Source organism: Acipenser ruthenus, chromosome 1 (genome assembly GCF_902713425.1).
Source record: "Acipenser ruthenus chromosome 1, fAciRut3.2 maternal haplotype, whole genome shotgun sequence".
Classification (NCBI taxonomy): domain Eukaryota; kingdom Metazoa; phylum Chordata; class Actinopteri; order Acipenseriformes; family Acipenseridae; genus Acipenser; species Acipenser ruthenus.
Genome location: NC_081189.1, coordinates 50,406,322 through 50,424,473, shown reverse-complemented (window position 1 = coordinate 50,424,473; position 18,152 = coordinate 50,406,322). Strand labels below are relative to the sequence as shown.

General features: G+C 41.5%; 1 protein-coding gene across 13 annotated transcripts in view; it reads left to right on the top strand.

Annotated features, from left to right (window-relative positions):
* adgrl3.1 (adhesion G protein-coupled receptor L3.1) overlaps positions 1–18,152 on the top strand; it is a 450,501-nt gene that overhangs the window by 249,611 nt on the left and 182,738 nt on the right. For 10 of the 13 annotated variants that reach the window (XM_059026057.1, XM_059026051.1, XM_034035058.3 and 7 more), the window contains 2 exons: positions 683–868; positions 4,631–4,669. In XM_059026057.1, coding sequence (XP_058882040.1) covers positions 683–868; positions 4,631–4,669 — 225 coding nt within the window. The remainder of the gene's footprint in view (positions 1–682; positions 869–4,630; positions 4,670–18,152) is intronic. The other 3 variants (XM_034035060.3, XM_059026100.1, XM_034035062.3) reach the window with 1 other exon arrangement.

The following is an 18,152-nucleotide window of genomic DNA, read 5'->3' as shown; positions in this document are numbered from 1 at the left end:
TAAACAATAAAATGAACATTTAGCATCCCCCAATCAAGCCTCTCTTGGGGTTACTGAACTATGACTTCTACAGGCTCACTGGCATCTATTGAAAAGTGAAATTAAGATATTGCAATCTTTGGATAAAAATTAGGCAAAATCCAGTACATTATATAAAATCCAGTACATTATATAAAATCCAGTACATTATATAAAATCCTGCAAATTGAATTGCTATTGATTTTCTTCAAATTGAAGCAATGCATATTATTGAGGTGTGGGCAGTGTTGGGTAACATGAAACACAGCAGAACCTTAATTTCACCCAACTTAGCTATGATTCTGAACACAATTCAGTCATAGCTCTCAATAAGTACCATGATTTTATTAGTAACTAAAATAGAAACAGTTCCCCTGTTTTGAAGATGAGATTTGTTTTGTCTTAAACTCTTTCTTGACTTAATGCCCCTGTCCCATAGTAAGCCCAATCAAATTTGTGATTAATCACTAATAGCTAATCAAATTGCATGACAAATTGCATACTTGTTCAAGCTTTTCATTATATTAGAATACACATGAAGGATATTATGCTTTTTCTAAGGTCAGTTCATACAGATTTTATTGCATTTCATAGCTACATTTTTGGTAGTGATGGATATTATTATTTATTTATTTATTTATTTTTAAACCTTTTGTGATTGTAGCTGAAGTCAGGAGAGACAGCAGCTATCATTGCAAGGGAGCTTTCAGAACAAACTAAGAGTGGGATTCATGCGGGTGACATAACATATGCTGTTAAGGCACTGGACCAGCTAGTGGATTTACTTGATGTGCAGCTGCGCAACCTTACCCCAGGTGGGAAAGACAGTGCTGCTCGCAGTTTAAGCAAGGTAAGCCTTACAAGTATTAATGAAACAGTTTGCTGTGTCTCACCTCATTTTTTCTGTGCATTCACAGGAAATATCTCCTTTATCATTTCCTCTCTTTTATTTCATCCAGTGAAACCTGGACAGTAAGAACTTAGTAACATAAAACTGGGATGAAAATTAGGAGCATTAGATACATTCATGGAAATGTTAAAACACGACACACACACATGCATGCACAAACAACACACAAAAGCTACAGGCTTTACTTTACAGTAAATCTCCTGATAATGTGATGATTGTGGAATCATTTGACAGTTTACAAAATGAAAACAAAACAAAGACAGCCATTCAGTGAAGTGCTTGTTGTGTTTTTGTTGCCTGAAAAAAGGCAGAGGTAGAGTAGCTTCTTTAAAAGGCAAAAAAAAAAAGATGATGAATCGGTAAGCCTGTAGGGTTTTTTAAAATCATGTTATATATATATATATATATATATATATATATATATATATATATATATATATATATATATACAGCTCTGAAAAAAATTGAGACCACTGCAAAATTATCAGTTTCTCTGGTTTTACTATTTATAGGTATGTGTTTGGGTAAAATGAACATTTTTGTTTTATTCTATAAACTACTGACAACATTTCTCCCAAATTCCAAATTAAAATATTGTCATTTAGAGCATTTATTTGCAGAAAATGACAACTGGTCAAAATAACAAAAAAGATGCAGTGTTGTCAGACCTCGAATAATGCAAAGAAAATAAGTTCAGATTCATTTTTAAACAACACAATACTAATGTTTTAACTTAGGAAGAGTTCAGAAATCAATATTTGGTGGAATAACCTTGATTTTCAAGCACAGCTTTCTTGCGTCTTGGCATGCTCTCCACCAGTCTTTCACATTGATGTTGGGTGACTTTATGCCACTCCTGGCGCAAAACTTCAAGCAGCTCGGCTTTGTTTGATGGCTTGTGACCATCCATCTTCCTCTGGATCACATTCCAGAGGTTTTCAATGGGGTTCAGGTCTGGAGATTGGGCTGGCCATGACAGGGTCTTGATCTGGTGGTCCTCCATCCACACCTTGAGGACCACCAGATCAAGACCCTGTCATGGCCAGCCCAATCTCCAGACCTGAACCCCAGGAGTGGCATGAAGTCACCCAACATCAGTGTGAAAGACTGGTGGAGAGCATGCCAAGACGCAAGAAAGCTGTGCTTGAAAATCAAGGTTATTCCACCAAATATTGATTTCTGAACTCTTCCTAAGTTAAAACATTAGTATTGTGTTGTTTAAAAATGAATATAAACTTATTTTCTTTGCATTATTCGAGGTCTGACAACACTGCATCTTTTTTGTTATTTTGACCAGTTGTCATTTTCTGCAAATAAATGCTCTAAATGACAATATTTTTATTTGGAATTTTGGGAGAAATGTTGTCAGTAGTTTATAGAATAAAACAAAAATGTTCATTTTACCCAAACACATACCTATAAATAGTAAAACCAGAGAAACTGATAATTTTGCAGTGGTCTCTTAATTTTTTCCAGAGCTGTATATATATATACAGACGTGCTCAAATTTGTTGGTACCCTTACAGCTCATTGAAATAATGCTTCATTCCTCCTGAAAAGTGATGAAATTGAAAGCTATTTTATCATGGATACTTGCATGCCTTTGGTATGTCATAGAATAAAGCAAAGAAGCTGTGTAAAAAGAGATTAATTCTTATTCTACAAAGATATTCTAAAATGGCCTGGACACATTTGTTGGTACCCCTTAGAAAAGATAATAAATAATTGGATCATAGTGATATTTCAAACTAATTAGTTTCTTTAATTAGTATCACACATGTCTCCAATCTTGTAATCAGTCATTCAGCCTATTTAAATGGAGAAAATTAGTCACTGTGCTGTTTGGTATCATTGTGTGCACCACACTGAACATGGACCAGAGAAAGCAAAGGAGAGAGTTGTCTGAGGAGATCAGAAAGAAAATAATAGACAAGCATGGTAAAGGTAAAGGCTACAAGACCATCTCTAAGCAGCTTGATGTTCCTGTGACAACAGTTGCAAATATTATTAAGAAGTTTAAGGTCCATGGAACTGTAGCCAACCTCCCTGGGCACGGCCACAAGAGGAAAATCGACCCCAGATTGAACAGAAGGATAGTGCGAATGGTAGAAAAAGAACCAAGGATAACTGCCAAAGAGATACAAGCTGAACTCCAAGGTGAAGGTACGTCAGTTTGTGATCGCACCATCCGTCGCTTTTTCAGCGAAAGTGGGCTCCATGGAAGAAGACCCAGGAGGACTCCACTTTTGAAAGAAAAACATAAAAAGGCCAGACTGGAATTTGCTAAAATGCATATTGACAAGCCACAATCCTTCTGGGAGAATGTCCTTTGGACAGATGAGTCAAAACTGGAGCTTTTTGGCAAGTCCCATCAGCTCTATGTTCACAGATGAAAAAATGAAGCTTTCAAAGAAAAGAACACCATACCTGCAGTGAAACATGGAGGAGGCTTGGTTATGTTTTGGGGCTGCTTTGCTGCGCCTGGCACAGGGTGCCTTGAATCTGTGCAGGGCACAATGAAATCTCAAGACTATCAAGGCATTCTGGAGCGAAACGTACTGCCCAGTGTCAGAAAGCTCTGTCTCAGTCGCAGGTCATGGGTCCTCCAACAGGATAATGACCCAAAACACACAGCTAAAAGCACCCAAGAATGGATAAGAACAAAACATTGGACTATTCTGAAGTGGCCTTCTATGAGTCCTGATCTGAATCCTATCGAACATCTATGGAAAGAGATGAAACTTGCAGTCTGGAGAAGGCACCCATCAAACCTGAGACAGCTGGAGCAGTTTGCTCAGGAAGAGTGGGCCAAACTACCTGTTAACAGGTGCAGAAGTCTCATTGAGAGCTACAGAAAACGTTTGATTGCAGTGATTGCCTCTAAAGGTTGTGCAACAAAATATTAGGTTAGCGGTCCCATCATTTTTGTCCATGCCATTTTCATTTGTTTTCTTATTTACAATATTATGTTGAATAAAAAATCAAAAGCAAAGTCTGATTTCTATTAAATATGGAATAAACAATGGTGGATGCCAATTACTTTTGTCAGTTTCAAGTTATTTCAGAGAAAATTGTGCATTCTTCGTTTTTTGTGGAGGTGTACCAACTAATTTGAGCACATCTGTATATATATATATATTAGGGATGCATTTACAATTTTTTGTGAATAGAAAAGGCATTATTTATCAAAAGTATTTAGGTAGATGTCTCTCTATGTAAATAGTGTAGAAAAAGATACCTTCGTGTTTAACTGAAGATAATTCATGTTTGCTAGTAGTTGCTTTCTGAATAACCACTTTAACTGATGGGATTTTAGTGCTCTCACGACCTTGTTTTGTTACCATCTGTTTACTTTTTCACTTCCCTATCATTTCTTTCTTTGAAACTTTAAACGCATTACTGTTAAAATTGTATTATTTGACATGGTATGTAAAGATTTCACAAACAGGTAATGTATTTTAGACATGTATTTCTTGTATTCCATAAATAATAAGATGACTTGTTGCCTGAGTTTGATCCCCAATTTGGGTTTCTTAACAAATTGAAACAGTAAAACATAATTCAGTTTACTTTGGAAGAGCATAGACTTGCATAAAGAAATTAAGTAATTAAATTTTTCTGTGCTTCTAGTGTGTTGTTTGTTTCTAACTGTATTCTTTATACTGTGAATTTATTGTACTAACTCACTGCTTGGGGTTTCAGCTGCAGAAAAGAGAACGCTCTTGCAGATTGTATGTCCAGGTACTTGACAGCTTTTTATCTGCCCCTTTTAATGTCCTTTGTGGTGTTGTGATAAAACATGTGTGTTGCTTCTTCTTAATTTTAGCAAATACATTTCATTTAAGCATGTTGTGTTTGCATTGCAGTCCTGTGTTTGGTAATCTGGTTTGTGGTATGTAGAAATATGTTAATTTCAGTCTGCTCCTCCCATCAATTCTCACATTTTAAGTCTCTTTCTGGAATGCCTAACCCAATTCCATTTAAGCCTCCATCATTCTCAAGGGTATGTTTTACAAACATTAGTGTCTTTGCAATTATAATAGTGTAAATTCAGCTCTTATTATAAATTATATGATTGTTTTGAATTGCAAAATGGCACCAAGAATTATATAGATAAGGTAATGTATGTTTTTGTTTTTGTTTCTAAAAGTATAGTAAATTGGGTTATTTTCTACAACATTAAAATCAATGTAAGTTTGCAAATGCTCTGGTTCTATTGAGTGTATTCTTCTGGTATGTAAGTTGGGTACGTACGGTATAAATTTTTTGTTGAATAATCTCATGATAAAATCATGCCCACACACTATTAGTTTTGGCTGGTCTGTTGATAATCTGAAAAATAAAAAAATGCCCCAAGTAACACTTGGGCATTGTATTGTAGGACCCGACTAAAGTCTATAAGAGTTTATGATAATATGAAACACAAAACACTTACAGTGGACTAACATAGGATAAGCTAAATCCATCCATACTTTACTCAGTGAGATAGGTAAGTGCCTGAGGTTGTTCATGAGGAGTATGTCCAGCACAAAACATTCAGTTAACTATGTTCTCATGTACTTGAATTGCATGTGTAATGAAACAGTTCTGGCCCTTTGTTTAATCGCTTTATTGAGAGCATGACAAAGAGTTCTGTTGTTCACAGATTTAGGGATGTCCTTCATGAATTGCCTTGCCTGACTTCCAGTGAATGTTTTAACTTGAATATTCTTATTAAGACACTGAAAAACATACATTAATACTGTAAGGCAGCAGGGAGCATATAGTTTCCCCATGTGGTAAATTCAAAAGTAAACAAAGTTCCATTACAGTAATTAGGACAAACTTAAAACGCAATATGGAGCAAATCTAGATTTTGTGAAATCATTATCCCAGCATACACTGCGCTGCTGCTTTTGAATTTTTATTTTTCAATTTGTCATCCTATGAATGGATACATGTTTAGATCCTAATGGCTAATGGCATTTGATCAGCTGGAAAGAGAGTTAGTAATTGAGGTAAGCACGTAACAGAACCTGCAGACACAACCTGCAGTCACATCTCTTTTGGGCCCTTGGGCCAAGGTTCCTTAAAGGGTTTGCAGAAACCCATTACCCGTACTTGTAATTATACTCGGAAACCAGTACTCCTACGAATACTCGTACCCGGATTATACTCTAATGACATTGTCATTGGAATTATTGGGGGGGAGGGGAGGTATGTGTAGTACATAGTAAAGTATGATAAGATCAGCTAAGTATAATGAGATCCTTCAGAGAAACCAACACATATGCAAGACATACAGCACTGGCACAAGTGATGGGAAGAATGAAATTATTTACAGCAAGACTAGAGTTGAAGATTGTATTGCTCGTTTTTTTACTTATAATTATTATTATTATTATTATTATTATTATTATTATTATTATTATTATTATTATTATTAAATATCTTGGTATCCCTGAATAGATAATCGTCTCCTCCTAGAAAAATATGATACATATTTTAATGAGCAGAACGTTACCCCAAAATGTTCTCAAAACAACCTTTAATAAATCCCCAATTAAACCTAATATGGAAAAAATAAATAATTAAATAAATAATGCGTGTTTTGGAAAAGTACATCCTAATGAAATCCCTTTTATAAAATGGATGTGTGTTGGAAAGTGCTGACATACTGATGGCAGTTCTTCTTCAAAACTGTAAGGGGTCGTCCAAAATGATTATCAAATACAGCAAGTATACACAGCATGCTGTTTTTCAAGCCCCGCCCTGCCCCCAAAAAAATAAAGCTTCCGGTTGAGTCTGCTGCACCTGTTATTTATGTGTGTAGACCTAATTTAAATGTGTGCTGTATTTACAGGTACAAATAAAACAAATTATGCAAACAAAGTATCAAAATAAAGTAAAATGTTAGTTGAGGTCCCGAACAGTGAACCTGGAATAAAAAGTGAACCGGGTGAAGCTGCAGAACAAGTAAAAGGGATGCAGACACGGGCAACCTCACCCAAAACAACTTGAAAGTAATTTGAGGAAGACCGTGCTTGCTACCAAAAACTAGTTAAAATAAGCACCTGGAATTCAAGTATAAGGGCATCATTAATAGAGTTATATGTAAAAAATAGTAACGGGCTATATATTATTATTATTATTATTATTATTATTATTATTATTATTATTTATTTCTTAGCAGACGCCCTTATCCAGGGCGACTTACAATCGTAAGCAAATACATTTCAAGTGTTACAGTACAAGTAATACAATAAGAGCAAGATAAATACAATGACTTTGGTTCAAGCAAGTACAAGTGTGACAAAATACAATTCAATAATACAGCAGATAACAGTGACAGTGATAGTTACATCAAGATATGATTAAATACAAAATACTACAGATTAAACACTTGGCAGATTACAGTACGCTGAAGTACAGGATTAAATGTAGTAAAATAGGGGGCAGATAAGAGCAAATAAAGCGCATTTAAGGAAGGATGATAGTGTCCCAGGGGAAAAACAGAGGAGTTCTACAGGTGCTGTCTGAAGAGGTGAGTCTTAAGGAGGTGCTGGAATGTGGTCAGGGACTGGGCGGTCCTGACATCTGTAGGTAGGTCATTCCACCACTGCGGAGTGAGGGTTGAGAAGGAGCGGGCTCTGGAGGCAGGGGAACGTAGAGGAGGTAGAGCCAGTCTTCTAGTGCAGGCGGAGCAGAGAGGTCGAGTGGGGGTGTAGGGAGAGATGAGGGTCTGGAGGTAGCTGGGTGCAGTCTGGTCAAGGCATCTATCTGTAGGCTAGTACAAGAGTCTTGAACTGGATGCGAGCGGTGATCGGTAGCCAGTGGAGTGAGCGGAGTAGTGGAGTTGCTTGGGAGAAGCGAGGCAGAGAGAACACCAGGCGGGCAGCGGAGTTCTGGATGAGCTGGAGCGGACGGGTGGCGGACGCAGGGAGGCCAGCCAGGAGGGAATTGCAGTAGTCTAGGCGGGAGAGTACCAAGGCCTGGACCAGGAGCTGGGTGGCGTAGTTGGTGAGGAAGGGTCGGATTCTTCGGATGTTGGAAGAATCGGCAAGTGCGTGCCAGAGTGGAGATGTGCTGGGAATAAGAGAGGCAGGGGTCCAGGGTGACTCTGAGGTTCTTAGCGGAGGAAGAGGGAGAGAGTGTGGTAGATTCCAGAGGAACAGAGATAGAGAGATCAGAGGAGGGGGAGGAGGAGGGAAAGAAAAGGAGGTCAGATTTAGAGAGGTTGAGTTTGAGGTGATGCGAGTGCATCCAGGAGGAAATAGCAGACAGACAGGTAGAGATATGGGAGGAGATGGTGGAGTCAGAGGTGGGGAAGGAGAGGAAAATCTGAGCATCATCAGCATAGACAAATAAACTACAAATATAACAAATAAACTACACCATGGTGTCCATAATAAGCCTGTAATCATATTGCAGGCTTCTGGTTATGAAAAGAAGGTGTACTTTATTTGTTATAATTAGTTGTAGCCGTTTACAGTAGCTTGAAAAAGTAGCACATATGTACGGTGGCCCTGAAGTGCAAAACCCAAAACCCAAATACAAATAAAAAAAAAAAATACAAATCAAAAAACACAAATACAAATAAAAAACAGAAATACAAATCGAAAAACACAAATGCAAAAAAATTAACACACAAAAAAACAAAGCAGAAAATGCAAAAGCAGGAAACACAAATACAAAAAGCCCACAACACAACGGAAGCAATTTCACAACGGAAATACATCACAACAGAGGTCACTTCCCCACATACCCCAGCACAGTCTCCACCTGTTTCTGGAGAAGTTGAAGCTGTTTAGAAAACACAAGTTGAGTCTTTAGTAACTTAGTTGGCTGTGGTATATTTCTGTCAGTGTATCGCAATGGTAAGCCACGCCCCCTCACTTTTTGACAAAAGAAACACGTGCACAGTGGGGAAAAAGGGCACTTGTATAGCACTGTGACAGGTGTTAGCTCTCCTTCCTGACCTGTGTGAAGGGAACAGAGTACTCTGGACTGGATTCCCATGGTTAGGCGGAAGTTGGCTTCCTAGAAAGACGACTGGATTCCCAGGGTTAGGCGGAAGTTGGCTTCCTAGAAAGACGACTGGATTCCCAGGGTTAGGCGGTAGTTGGCTTCCTAGAAAGAGACCCAGAAGGTTAACGGTGTGGCATCTGTAGATTGGAGGAGTGGTTGCACTCGTTAACCAAGAGGTCATGGTTGGCAGTATATAAAGGGGACGTAGTGATGTGATCTATTCCTTGCTAAAAACTCTGTTATTGTTCATTGTTCACCAGAGTAGATGGCTAACACGATCTGGTACTGTCGCCCACGGACAGCAGTAAACCAGGACAAAACTGCACTACTTGTTCACCATTGTTGCACGTAATCAATTGTACTTCACCACAAACACTACAACACTCACTTTGGACGTGACCGTGTTTGTGTTTAATTGTGTTTGGTACTGTGCTTATTATTTGCGGGACTGCAACCCTTTATTATTACTGTGCAATACACATACAGGTAGTGGACAAAAAAATGGAAACACCAATGTAAAGTCACTTAATAGGCAATTGGGCCACTATGGTATCCCGCACTGTGGAGTTCTTGGCGGACCGTTTTTGATGAAACTGGCTGCTCGTGCCCCAGGTTGAAATTTGCAGTCAATTGATCTGCAGTTGCTCGCCTGTTTTGCCTTGCACTTCGAATTAATGCACGGATATCACGATCCTGGAGTATGCGCTTCCGCCCACTGTTGCCCTTTGCTGATGATGTCTTTCCCTCAGAGTTCCATGCCAACATCACCTTAGACACCGTTGCTCGTGAAACATCAGCAAGTTAAGCTGTCTTGGTCACTGAAGCTCCTGCCAAACACGCCCCAAACACAATCACCCCTCTTTCAAAGACACTGAGGTCTCCTCTTGCAGCCATGCTAGCTATAATTATAGGCAACCATGCCTGTCCAGCATTTTTATACATGATCCTAAGCATGCTGAGATGTTATTTGCTAAACTAATGCATGAGCCACACCTGTGTGGAAGCCCTTGCTTTCAATATACTTGGTGTCCCTCATTTACCTAGGTGTTTCCATTTTTTTGTCCACTACCTGTAGCTGTGTATTGCACGCTCTTTATTATTTGCTGCCTGGTCATCAGACCCTTGGATTATAAAATAAAACAAACAATTTCACTCATACTTTGTTGTCTGTTTGTTTCATTGGGTTACTGGATTACAGTGGTCACAGGCACCGGAACGAGCAGTGCTACAGCATCTAGAGCAGGGTTTGAAACTAACGCTCGCCAGTTAGCAGGTATTCAGTAATGCTGGGCAGATTGTAAGCAAGTGCCAGTCATTGCTTAAATTAAAACAAAATGTGGATACTATCATGTGCCTTAACACAATTAAAATATGCCATGAAAAACATTCTTACTAAAATGCAGTGGAAAGTGTTAACTTTTTTAATTTTTTAAAATGATTGGTTGTTACTCTGACTTGTTATGGATTTAAACAATTTTGCTTAAACAATTGGGGATTTTGCTTTGACTGCCAACTGGTACAAATCAACACAATTAGGTAAAAAAAATATGCATAAACTGATTGTCACAAAGACGGCCAGAGTGGGTGGCGTCAGACCAGACAGGAATTCAAACAAAGAGACGGTGGTTGTGATGAGCTGAGTGCAATGGCTGCACTCAGCGTTTATTAACAAATAAAAGGTTTGAACAACGGAATACAAAACAGGACACGGCACTTGACGCCAAAATAAACAGACAGACAAAACAACTGACACTAAACAAACGGTGCACGGACAGACAAACAGACACGGTGAGAACAAACACTTTATGTTTACGATTTTACTTATTTTAACTCTCCTCTCTCTCTCTCTCACCCGTTCTCCTCTTCCGAACACCCAACCCTGACTGAACGAAATGTGCGTCTATATATACTATTGTGCTGGGATTCAATTACTAATTAATTATTCACTTGAATCCCAGCACGTGAATTAATTCTGTGCAACCCCGTGCTCACATATTACATTTAACCAGCACGTGAAGTGATTTGTGCTCTCCTCGTGCCTAAATACAAATCTACACTTTAAATACACGTGAAACACAGACCCGTTTATATCCCGTGTACCAATCTATACACCAACATTTACACATGCAACATACAACACATAACACACAATTGCACACAGGGGCGGGGCACATTGCCACATATACCCCCCCTTGTGCGCAGCACACATGGCCTCAACGGCCACCTCCCCCCTTAAAAACCCAGCAGTCCAGGACAAAGTCTCGGGCTGGGAAGGGAGGCTTCAGTGGGCCCATGGCTGGCCATGCTGTCAGCACCCCTGCCGGTAGTGGCACGGCTGACAGCCTGTTGGTCCCGTCCTGCAGCGAAAAAGCTGCGGGGGCAGGTGGTCCCCCGACCTCCCCCTTCTTCGTAGCCGGCAGCTCCCTCCTGTGGGGCTCCGGCCACAAGAACTCCTGCAGCGAAACTGCTGCTGGGGAAAGTGGTCTCCAGACCTCCTCCCCCTTCTTTGTAGCCGGTAGCTCCCTTTGGTGGGGCTCCGACCACAGTACTGCCGGCAGCGAAGAAGCTGGTGGGAGCAGGTCTCCGGACCTCCCCCACGATCTCCGGCAGCGAAACTGCTGCAGTGGGAGCAGGTCTCCGGACCTCCCCCACGATCTCCGGCAGCGAAACTGCTGCTGGGGTTGGTGGTCTCCAGACCTCCTCCCCCTTCTTCGTGGCCGGCAGCTCCCCATTCTGGGGCTCCGGCCACCGTACTCCCTGCGGAGGTACGGGCAGCAGAGGCAGCTCCTGCTCCTCTGCTCCGGGCGGTGGCGGAGGCAGAGGCAGCTCCAGCTCCTCTGCTCCTGGCGGTGGTGGAGGCAGAGGCAGCTCCAGCTCCTCTGCTCCTGGCGGTGGTGGAGGCAGAGGCAGCTCCTGCTCCTCTGCTCCTTGCGGTGGTGGTGGCGGAGGCAGAGGCAGCTCCTGCTCCTCTGCTCCTTGCGGTGGTGGTGGCGGAGGCAGAGGCAGCTCCTGCTCCTCTGCTCCTGGAGGTGGTGGAGGCAGAGGCAGCTCCTGCTCCTCTGCTCCTGGAGGTGGTGGAGGCAGAGGCAGCTCCAGCTCCTCTGCTCCTGGCGGTGCTGGCTCCCTCTGCTGTGGCGGCTGGGCATGTGCGCGCCGTGCTGCCTTCAGCAGCATAGCGAGAGGCTGCTGGGGGACACCAGCATCCTGCCCTTCTCCCCCCCAAAAATTTTCAGGGGGTTGAGCCTGTAACCCCTCCCCTTCCGGCTCTTGGGGCTGAACCAGCAGGCATTTTCCCTCTGCTGGTGGCTTGGGTCCCAGGGCTGTGGAAGCCCCGACTTGCCTCCCTTTGGGCTGTGGACGCACCGACTCCTCCCTTTTGGGCTGTGGACGCACCGACTCCTCCCTTTTGGGCTGTGGACGCACCGACTCCCCCCTCTTGGGTTGTGGACGTTCGGGCTCCCCCCACTCAGGCGTAGGACGTTCGGGCTCCTCCCACTCAGGCGTAGGACGTTCGGGCTCCTCCCACTCAGGCGTAGGACGTTCGGGCTCCTCCCACTCAGGCGTAGGATGTTCGGGCTCCTTCCACTCAGGCGTAGGACGTTCAGGCTCCTCCCATTTGGGCTGTGGACGCTCAGGCTCCTCCCGCTTGGGCTGTGGACGCTCAGGCTCCTCCCCATAGCTGCGGAAGGGACAGTGGGCGAACAGGTGATCCTGGTCGCAGAGGAGGCACCCCGGCGATGGCTTGTTACATCGCCGTGGATGCCTGGCCCTTAGGCGGCACTCCTCCTCCCTGTCCTTCACCTCTTTATCCGTCTCTGCCTCCCGCTTGGGCTGTGAAGGCAAAACCAGCAGGCATTCACCCTCTGCTGGTGGAGATGGGGACAGCAGGTACTCACCCTCTGCTGGTGGAGATGGGGACAGCAGGTACTCACCCTCTGCTGGTGGAGATGGGGACAGCAGGTACTCCTCTGCTGGTGGTCCTGCTACCTGGGCTGCTGTTCCATTTATGGTTGCCTCCAGGTAGCTGAGGACAAACTCCACACCTTCCTCCAAGGTGTTTGGGGTGTGTTCCTCCTGATAGGCCTCCCATCTCTCACTGTCCATCATCCACAGGGCCCGGACGACTATGGGTAGAGACTGAGCCTCCAGCCCAGCATTCTCCAGGAACCAGCCCCGCAGTTTGATGGGTCTTCTGCCATTGACTTTTTTTTCTTCTTTTTTTTTTCCCCCAAAAACAATATTTGTATATATTTTATTTATTTTTTATTTTTATTTTTATTTTTTAAATCTAGACCCCTCCTGGTCTGACGCTTGGAGGCGCGGCTATCCCACTTCTGACACCACGTGTCACAAAGACGGCCAGAGTGGGTGGCGTCAGACCAGACAGGAATACACAGACAGAGACGGTGGTGATGATGAGCTGAGTGCAATGGCTGCACTCAGCGTTTATTAACAAATAAAAGGTTTGAACAACGGAATACAAAACAGGACACGGCACTTGACGCCAAAATAAACAGACAGACAAAACGACTGACACTAAACAAACGGTGCACGGACAGACAAACAGACACGGTGAGAACAAACACTTTATGTTTACGATTTTACTTATTTTAACTCTCCTCTCTCTCTCTCTCACCCGTTCTCCTCTTCCGAACACCCAACCCTGACTGAACGAAATGTGCGTCTATATATACTATTGTGCTGGGGTTCAATTACTAATTAATTATTCACTTGAATCCCAGCACGTGAATTAATTCTGTGCAACCCCGTGCTCACATATTACATTTAACCAGCATGTGAAGTGATTTGTGCTCTCCTCGTGCCTAAATACAAATCTACACTTTAAATACACGTGAAACACAGACCCGTTTATATCCCGTGTACCAATCTATACACCAACATTTACACACGCAACATACAACACATAACACACAATTGCACACAGGGGCGGGGCACATTGCCACACTGATGTAATCAATTTAATATGCATAATAGATTTTAAACCTTTACTAGCAATGTTGCACATTAATCCACAGCTCCACATGTATTACTTTTTTTTTTTACCCTTTCATAACATCGATGAATCGATGCATCTACTTTTTTGGAGAACGATATATCGATAGTGAAAAATGAGGCATTGCCCCAGCCTTAAAAAAATGTTTTTGAAGATGTTTATGCGTGACCAAGTTGCCATTTCTTGATGGATCACAATGTTTACCTTGTTGCCATAGCAACACACATTTGGTGGGAGCTCATCAACGTCAGTTACAAGCACTTTAGTGGTAGTAGAATGTTTTGGTGGCAAAAACTAGACATTACATTGAAATTGAAAAAAAAAATATTCCAAATGTCAAAAAATCCCAATTTTCTGTAATCACTCATATATGTTACCTGTAGGTGGCATTATCCACAGACATGGAGTGAACATTCATTGTTATGCCATATTTGTCATATTTTCTGTCTCAGAACTTTTTAATATTTAATTCTAGGTCATGCTAGTGGGCTTTCAGGAATTATTGTAATTATACTCTAACATCACAGGATGCGGGGCTGCTGGTTATTCCAGGGTGAATAAAAATAATACGGGAGGAAGGGCCTTTTCATGTAAAGCTCCTAAATTATGGAATGCTCTGCCTTCTTCTGTCAGAGAATCTGGGACTCTTATCTGAAACTAAAAATGCATTTTTACAAAATAGCTTTTTTTGTTTTAGTTTTCAAATTTTACAATCAAAACTGCATTTTCTTTTTGTCCTTTTTAAATTCCAATTTATGAATGTTTTTTATTTGACTGTTTTTAATTGTTCTATTTTTACAAACTAGCTTTTATCTTAGTTCCCTTTGAAGTATGAAATGTAACCATTACCGTATGGGTGTTTACCTTCGAAAGATCCAAAACCAGAATAAGATATATCAAAGCAGTCATGGCTCACCCCCCCGAGGACATAAAAGCACTGCGGTCACAGACCTCACGCCATATTTCCTTTCAAGAACTGACCTGACAGGAGAGCTGTTTCAGATAAGTACTTGTAACGCCCCTCCCACTTCTATGAATGTATATGTCTGATCTCACCTGAGTCACCACTCAGTGGCGGAGCCCTGGGTTCACAGTTCTTTATCAGCTGAAAGTGTTTTTCAAGCTCTTAACCCTTCTGTCTGATTCTAAATCTATACTAATCAGTGTAAAGTGATGCCTCCACCTAGTGTATGAGCAACTAATACGAATGTAAACCCCAACAAGGAATTTATACTATCTTATGTTTTTTTTTGTTTTTTTTTAATTTAGTCGTCGCCAATTATTTTACCCCGATTTTCACCCCAATTTAGTATGCCCAATTATTATCTGTATCCCCGGCTCACCGCTCACAACCCCCGCGCCGACTCGGGAAACGGAGGCTGGAACACGCGTCCTCCGAAACGTGCTCCTGCCAAGCCATCATTTTTCGCACTGCAGATCCACAGCAATGCCACCAGACCTATAGTGCCGGAGGACAACACAGATCTGGTGGCTCCGCTGCAGAGCCACAGGCGCCCTATCGGCCACAGGGGTCGCTGATGCGCGGTGAGCCGTGGATTCCCCTGCCGACCTAAGCCCTCCCTACCCGGGCAACGCTCAGCCAATTGTGCGCCGCCCCCTAGGAACTCCCGGACACGGTCAGCTGTGACATAGCCTGGATTCGAACCTGCGATCTCCAGGCTATAGGGCACATCCTGCACTCCGCGCGGAGCGCCTTTACTGGATGCGCCACTCGGGAGCCCATCTATACTATCTTATGTAACGTCAGTACAGTATTCACACACACACAGAACATTAGAATATACTAAATGAATTTACTCTGATAAAATAAACATACTAGATTTTCTTTAAGTAAAATAAAATAAAATGAACAGTTTCCTTATAAAAACAAGTTATAATATCACTAATATTACTCCTGCAAATTAATTACAAAATGATTTTCTCTTACTTTCTTTTGAAATACTCAAACGGTATTATCAAAGGTATTAACTAAAGAAATTATTTTACTAAAATGGTTGTGTTACAAAAGTGGGCCCACAAACAAATATCAGCTACTACACGTATAGACAAAAAAACATGGCAGGTCTATACTGAAGCGAGAGCTGCAAGCCTTCTATGACCTGTAGCGTTCAGCTTGACTGTTGTCAACACATGTAAGGGGGTTTGTGACAGGGTAACCGAGGGTGATGTCCCCAGACCAGATAGCTGACAGAGACCACACAGTCAGGTACTCGGGTCAAAGGTGCTCTCTTGCGCCGTTTTTATAAAACGCAAAAATAAAATAAATATTTGAACAAAAAAAAACAACAAAAAAAAAAACATTCAGAGCAAAATAAAAGGTTTAACAAAAACAGATCTCAAACACAAAACAAAAAAACTGACACGTAAACAAATACCCTGCTGGTCTGCCCAGAACGAGTAGCATTGCTTATTGTTCTCTTTACTCTCGTTCTCTCCCCTTGAACACCCACCCTAAACACTAAAGCTGCTGGTTTTTTATACATATAACTATCTCCAGATTAACAATAAATTAATCAGTCCGGAGATGGGTTTAGTGGATGGGCTTTTAACCCCATCAACGCTGCCACACAATAACAAACAAAACACTTCGTCTTTTTAAACACAAAACCATACATTTTTTAATCATACTAATACATTGTGTTTTTACTAAACACGAAAAAAATCATAATACATTCACCCGTTCTACAATAAACAAACAATACATTTCCTTTTAAATATAAGAACATAAGAACGCTTACAAACAAGAGGAGGCCATTCGGCCCATCTTGCTCGTTTGGTTGTTAGTAGCTTATTGATCCCAGAATCTTATCAAACAGCTTCTTGAAGGATCCCAGGGTGTCAGCTTCAACAACATTACTGGGGAGTTGGTTCCAGACCCTCACAATTCTGTGTGTAAAAAAGTGCCTGCTATTTTCTGTTCTGAATGCCCCTTTATCTAATCTCCATTTATGACCCCTGGTCCTTGTTTCTTTTTTCAGGTCAAAAAAGTCCCCTGGGTCGACATTGTCTATACCTTTTAGGATTTTCAATGCTTGAATCAGATCACCGCATAGTCTTGTTTGTTCAAGACTGAATAGATTCAATTCTTTTAGCCTGTCTGCATACGACATGCCTTTTAAACCCGGGATAATTCTGGTTGCTCTTCTTTGCACTCTTTCTGGAGCAGCAATATCCATTTTGTAACGAGGTGACCAGAACTGAACACAATATTCTAGATGAGGTCTTACTAATGCATTGTAAAGTTTTAACATTACTTCCCTTGATTTAAATTCAACACTTCTCACAATATATCCAAGCCTTTTTTATAGCTTCCCCACATTGTCTAGATGAAGACATTTCTGAGTCAACATAAACTCCTAGGTCTTTTTCATAGTTCCCTTCTTCAATTTCAGTATCTCCCATATGATATTTATAATGCACATTTTTATTGCCCGCATGCAATACTTTACACTTTTCTCTATTAAATTTCATTTGCCATGTGTCTGCCCAATTTTGAATGCTGTCTAGATCATTTTGAATGACCTTTGCTGCTTCAACAGTGTCTGCCACTCCTCCTATTTTTGTGTCGTCTGCAAATTTAACAAGTTTGCTTACTATATCAGAGTCTAAATCATTAATGTAGATTAGGAATAGCAGAGGACCTAATACTGATCCCTGTGGTACACCACTGGTTACCTCACTCCATTTTGAGGTTTCTCCTCTAATCAGTACTTTCTGTTTTCTACCTGTTAACCACTCCCTAATCCATGTGCATGCATTTCCTTGAATCCCTACTGCGTTCAGTTTGAGAATTAATCTTTTATGCGGGACTTTGTCAAAAGCTTTCTGGAAATCTAAATAAACCATGTCGTATGCTTTGCAGTTATCCATTTTCAATGTTGCATCCTCAAAAAAGTAAAGTAGGTTAGTTAGACATGATCTCCCTTTCCTAAAACCATGCTGGCTGTCTCCCAGGATATTGTTACCATATAGGTAATTTTCCATTTTGGATCTTTTATTATAGTTTCCATAAGTTTACATATAATAGAAGTCAGGCTTATTGGTCTGTAGTTACCTGGTTCGGTTTTGTCTCCCTTTTTGTGGATTGGTATTATGTTTGCTATTTTCCAGTCTGTCGGTACAACCCCTGTGTCAAGAGACTGTTGCATGATCTTGGTTAGCGGTTTGTAAATAACTTCTTTC